Source organism: Sarcophilus harrisii, chromosome 2, assembly GCF_902635505.1.
Source record: "Sarcophilus harrisii chromosome 2, mSarHar1.11, whole genome shotgun sequence".
Classification (NCBI taxonomy): Eukaryota; Metazoa; Chordata; class Mammalia; order Dasyuromorphia; family Dasyuridae; genus Sarcophilus; species Sarcophilus harrisii.
In genome coordinates this window covers 381,947,302-381,953,301 of record NC_045427.1, presented here as the reverse complement: position 1 = coordinate 381,953,301, position 6,000 = coordinate 381,947,302, and the positions used below count along the sequence as shown (strand labels likewise).

General features: G+C 37.0%; 1 protein-coding gene across 1 annotated transcript in view; it reads left to right on the top strand.

Annotated features, from left to right (window-relative positions):
- The first annotated feature begins 1,410 nt into the window (after window positions 1-1,410).
- PDE6A (phosphodiesterase 6A) overlaps window positions 1,411-6,000 on the top strand; it is a 90,171-nt gene continuing 85,581 nt past the window's right edge. Inside the window, exon 1 of the mRNA XM_031953505.1 lies at window positions 1,411-1,884. Coding sequence (XP_031809365.1) covers window positions 1,411-1,884 — 474 coding nt within the window. The remainder of the gene's footprint in view (window positions 1,885-6,000) is intronic.

The window sequence follows — 6,000 nt, the reverse complement described above, 5'->3', positions numbered from 1 at the left end:
CAGGAACTTTCTGACTTCAAAGTCAGTACCCTATTCATTGTGTGTCACTAATACTAGTGATGACCAAATTGCTGTCCAGCTTCAAGATCATTAAAGGCAAATGGGTTTTTCATAAGAAGAAATTCTAGTTTGTTAGAATGTGAAAAATTATGTTGGGATCTTTTTAGTTAGTAGCTCTATGATTTTGGATATGACTATGATTTTTGGTGTCTCTTCACTTACTCCTTAAATACTCTTTTTTTTTCCTTTAAAAAATTTTTTTAGTTTATACATGTATATACATTTTTTTTACATATTCCCATATGAGTCATATTGGGAGAGAAAAGTCAAAACAAAAGAGAAAAATTACAAGAAAAAAAAGTAAAAATAGTATGCTTTGCTCCTCATTCAGTTCTCTCCCGGGGTTCAAAAGGCATTTTCCATCAAAAGTTTATTGGCATTGTTTTGCATCACTGAATTACTGAGAAAAACTAAATCTATCATAGTTAATCATTACACTGTCTTGCTGTTGCTGTGTACAGTATTTTCCTGGTTTTGTTCACTTTACTTAACATCAGTTCACTCAGCATCAGTTGATGTAAGTCTCTCCAGGCCTTTCTGAAATCATGCTATTGGTCGTTTCTTACAGAACAGTAATATTCCATAATATTTATATACCATAATTTATTCAGCCATTCTCCAATTGATGGGCATCCACTCAGTTTCCCTGGCACTATAAAAAGAGCTGCTATGAACATTTTTGCACATGTGGGTTCTTTTCTCTTTTTTATGATCTCTTTGAGATACAGACCTTTTAAAGACACTGCTGGATCAAAGGGTATGCCTTCGGACATAGTTCCAAATGATAGCAGCACTTTTTATGATAGGAAAAAAAAAAACTATGGAAACAGGAATTGTTCAATAAATTGTTGTAAATGAAGGTTATGGAATATTATTGTTCTGTAAGCAATGATAAATATGGAAAGATTTATACAATCTGGTGCAAAGTGAGATATGCAGAGGCAAGAAAACAATAAGTGCAACTATACCATGTAAATGAAAAAAATTCCACAAAACAATGCAGGTAAATATTGGTAAATAATATTGGCCCTCTATTCCTAATCTGTAAAATGAAAGAATTGCACTAGATAATCAGTAACTCTCCCTGCAGTTCTACATCTAGTACTGCCCCATATTCTCCAATGGAATGTGATTGAAAGGTTTCCTAATGTCCCTCTACTGAGATGGATAATCCCATGAGATACCTGAGAGTGATTAATCCCCTAATCTGTGTCCCCCTCCAGTTTCCTGCCCTAGATCCCAGTTTCCAGTAGACCAGGCCGTGTCTGAATCAGAGCTCAGCTTGTCAGAAAGGAAACTCTCTGAAAGTCAGTGTGGGTCTCCACAAGGCCACAGGGAGCTAAATCAAAGATGGGGGAAGTGACAGAGGCAGAAGTGGAGAAGTTTCTGGATGAAAATATCGGCTTTGCCAAGAACTACTACAACCTCCAGTTCCGGGCCAGGGTCATCTCCGAGCTGCTGGGGGCCCGGGAAGCCTCCGTGGACTTCAGCCACTTCCACCCCTTGACCAGCGTGGAAGAAAGCGAGATCATGTTTGACCTGCTGCGAGATTTCCAAGAGAACTTGCAGCCTGAGAAGTCAATGATGAACCTCATGAAGAAGCTGTGCTTTCTCCTGCAGGCAGATCGCATGAGTCTGTTCATGTACCGGGCACGGAATGGGATTGCAGAGCTTGCTACCAGGATCTTCAATGTCCACACAGAGGCGGCCTTTGAGGAGTGCCTGGTGATGCCCGATTCAGAGATTGTCTTCCCTCTGGATATGGGCGTGGTGGGCTATACTGCCCAATCCAAAAAACTTGTGAACGTCCCCAATGCAGAAGAGGTATTTTTTTCCTTTTTTTTTTTTTTTTTTTTAATATATTACATTTTTTAAACTATAGCTTTTTATGTACAAAACATATGCATGGGGAATTTTTCAACATTGACCTTTGCAAAAATGTGTTTCAACTTTCCCCCTCCCTTGTCTTCCCCTCCCCCCGCCCCCACAGATGTCAGGTAGTCCCCAGAAGAGGTATTTTATGACTGGGGAGACTTCTGGGTCTGGAATGGAGGTAGAGGGAGAGTGGTCCAGCTCTTATTTTTATATCCTTCAGGAAGTAAAAGGGGAGTTCTTCATCAAGTGTGGGTTTCTCTGGGTTCCATGATGTGGGAACTATTTCTAGAGATGGGGAATTCTTTCTACAGAAGAAGGCCTATTGAATGGGAGGGCAATTATCAGATTGCCAAGTGGTCCAGAAACAAAAAAAAAGATTAAGAAGCCCCGATTTTGTGCAAATGTGATCAGTGGAAATGAGGCAAATAGATACATCAAATATTTATGCTATTACTAGGGGGCTGGGAGAATGAGAATAGGAGACTATTTACCATTCAGCAAATATATAAATTCTTCAAATCTATGATGCTTATTGGCTTCTATGACTATATCTGACCTTTTGCTGTCTTTGAAAAATGATTTATTTTCAAATCTCAAAATGTAAAGTTTTGCCTTCCCTGTGGTTTGTCTCTGCTGGCCTGAAAATAAAAGAGACCTTGATTTGAAGTCAGAAGAATTGACTCCTCTGCTTACTACCAAATTTGACTTTGAGCAAATTATTGGCCCTATCTGGAATTCATTCTCCTCCTCTGTAGAATGAAGTATTGGACCAAATAAACTAACTTTATGGTTCTTTCAAGCGCTACTCTTCTGCTTCTATATTCTTGTGTTTAGGCATTTTTCCCTAAGCTGAGGAAATAGTGAGCTAGCATGTATGACTGTCTCAGTATGAGGGCTCTGGGTATAGCGGTGCTGACTTTCAAGCCCAGCTTCAGATCTATTTGTAGCTTCTATTGCAGACAAGATTCCCCTAGTAGATTAGGAGTTGAATTTGGGTAAGAGGAATGAGGGAAATTGAGTAAGTAAAGTTGAAGTTGCTTTTAATAACTTCTTTGTGAAAGAGAAACCCTTTAAGAGATTTTTAATTTCCCAAAGATGGTCCTTCTCATGCCAATGGGCATTTTCCTTATTGGATCGTACTTGTTCCATTTTCCATATTGCTTTGTTGGCACTGATTTTCAGTGGTTGCACTGTTGGCCAAAGATAGATTGTCCGTTAATATGACTTTTCTCCCTGTCCTTCTTGGCATATCAAGGATGAAAGAATGAGGAAAATTACTTTGAGTTACATAAAGGAGAAGTTTACACACCTGTTTTTGTTGGAGTTATAAAGATAAAATCATTTTTATACAATCACAGGACCACAGAATGTGAGAACTGGAAAGGACTTTTAGGATTATTTAGTTCAGCCTCTTATTTTATAGAGAAGGAAGCAGAGACCCAGAGAGAGGGAAATGATATTTCTATATTGTATAGAAAACTGATAGAACAAATTGTTTCCATTTTACAAGTGAGGAAAATTGAAATTCAGTGATACTAATGGTTATATAGCTTAGTAAATGATTTGGAAAACCTATACCTGAAGACTTCCAAAGAAGTCACCTCCTATAGTAGCCATTTTACTTTTCAGCAGCTTCAATTGTCAGGAAATTTTCTTCTGGCAATTTTAAATTTGCCTCTTTGCATTTTCTGCTCATTCCTCCTGCTTTTGCCTCTGGGTTCAAAGAGAGATGTCCTATTACATGACTGTTACAAAGAAGAAAAAATTAAACTTGTTTTGCGGGATTCCACAAGAGAACAATTATGACCAGAGGGAGACACCACAGAAAGAGATTTTCATTCAATAAGAGATAGAACTTTCCAACAATAAGAATTGAATAAAAAACTAAATGGGATTTCTTGAGTGGTAATAAATTCTTCATCACTAGAAGTGTTTAAGCAATAGCTGTATGATTTCTTTTTGAGGATTTCACAGAATATTTGTGTATCTGGTAGGCTCTGAAAAGATAAATTGCAAGGTCCTATCCAACTCTTGGATTCTGTAAGAGGTGTGATATTGTAGGTGTGATAGCAAAAGAGCAGAGGACTAGGAGTAAAAAATGGGAGTTTGAATGTTATTTGTCATGAAATCACTGAGTGACTGTAGCTTGAAGACTTCCCTCCTTGTACCTCACTGGTTTTTCTATAAAATAAAGAAATTCAGCTATTTGTCCTCCACGATCTCTTGTTGCTCTGACATTCTGTGGTTGAATTCATGAAATAATAACAAACATTTAGCATGTTAAATGCAAGCATAAGTAATTTGAAGCCAAAATTGGCCATAGGCGATATATTGTGAGCACAAGAACCAGATTTATCTTTTTGAATATGTCACTACCACTCTGAGGATATATTATATGTTTATTGATTAATACCCTATGAAGACATTAGCTAAAGCCTCAAATCCTAGTTTAATTATAGCAGAAGAGGCTTAACCTAATTTCTTTACCCTTCAACTAGCTTGAGACAACATTATTAAGACTAATACTGAATGTTCATGTAATCATACCACAATTAAAAGACATGCTTGGAATACTTTGACTCTGATAACTCTGGGATCCCATGACCCCTTCCTTATTAAATTTCTCATCACATCTCTTTGGACATTTCTTTTAACTTAAACAATTCTGATTTATACTACAGTTATTCATGCATAGTTTTATTTGATTGTAAATTCTTTGAGGACTAGAGCCATGTCTTGTTTCAACTTTGTAGTCCCAATGCCTAGCACTGTGGCTTATATTAATGATGGTAAACATGGGTTTACTGTAAGATCATGAATTGAAAAAGACCTCATAAGTAAGCCACTGAAATTGATAAAAGAGAAAACTAAGACTCAGAAAGGAAAGTGACTTATTCACTGGGGCAGGAGAAAGTGCTGAATCTGGAGTCAAAAAGAGATAAGTTCAACTTCAATCTCAGATACTGGCAAGTCAGTTAATTTCTTTTTGCCTCAGTTTCCTTATCTGTAATATGGGGATGATAATAACCTACCTTCCAAAGTTTTGGGGAGGATCAAATAAAATTTGTGAAGTGCTTTGCACAGTGCCTGACACACAGGAAGTGCTATATAAATGGTGGTTACTATCATCATCATCATTTTTCAAGGTCATAAAAGCAGAGCTAGAATTCAAAGCCAGATCCTCTAAAACCAAGTTTAATATTCTTTCTACCACACTCCAAGTCATATTAAGCTCTTCCAAATCACAAGGATGGAAGTCTTATTAGTTGCTGAGTTCTCCACATGGTCTTAAAGATGGTCTCTGACTGGCCCTTTGACTTTGGAAAAATATTTGTTCAGTTAAAGTGAATTGAGTTGAGTTTGGCAATTTTCAGGTGTCCTTTTCCTAACAAAAGCCAACTATTGTACCTGTGATTTTAAGTCCCGACTATCTCTAAACTTTTCTGGCATTTTGCCTTTGTTCTTTTTCTCTTTATAATCTCAGTCTCTCTTTATCCACTGGCTATTTCATAATTGACAACAAATATGACCAAATCACTCCCATTCTTTAAAAATCTTCATTTGACTTTCCCATACTCTCAATCTTATCATCCATTATCTTTCCTTCCTTTCACTAAAAAACTCCTAGGAAAACCTTATATCCATTTCTTGCTACCCAATTCCCACTAAGATTTAAATCTCTTGCAATGTGATTTTTTGACTCCACCACCCAATTTAAACCTTTATTTTCAAGGTTATTAGTGATCTCCTGACTTATAAATCAAATAATTTTTTCAGTCCTCCTCATTCTTGACTTCAGCTTTCACTGCTGACTGCTCCCTACTCCTAGATGTTCTATATTCTCTAGGTTTTTGTGATTCTGCACTATCCTATTGTCTTCTTACATATCTGATCACTCCTTTTTAGTCTCCTTTGCTGGATCATCATTCATCTCTTGCCCTTCTTTTGAAATTCTACCCTGGGCTTTCTCCTCTTTCTCAAAGAGCTTAATAACTTCTGCGAGTCAAATTATTTTCTCTGTATAGATGATCCCCAAATCTACATAAAAACATAGGTTTTTCCTGA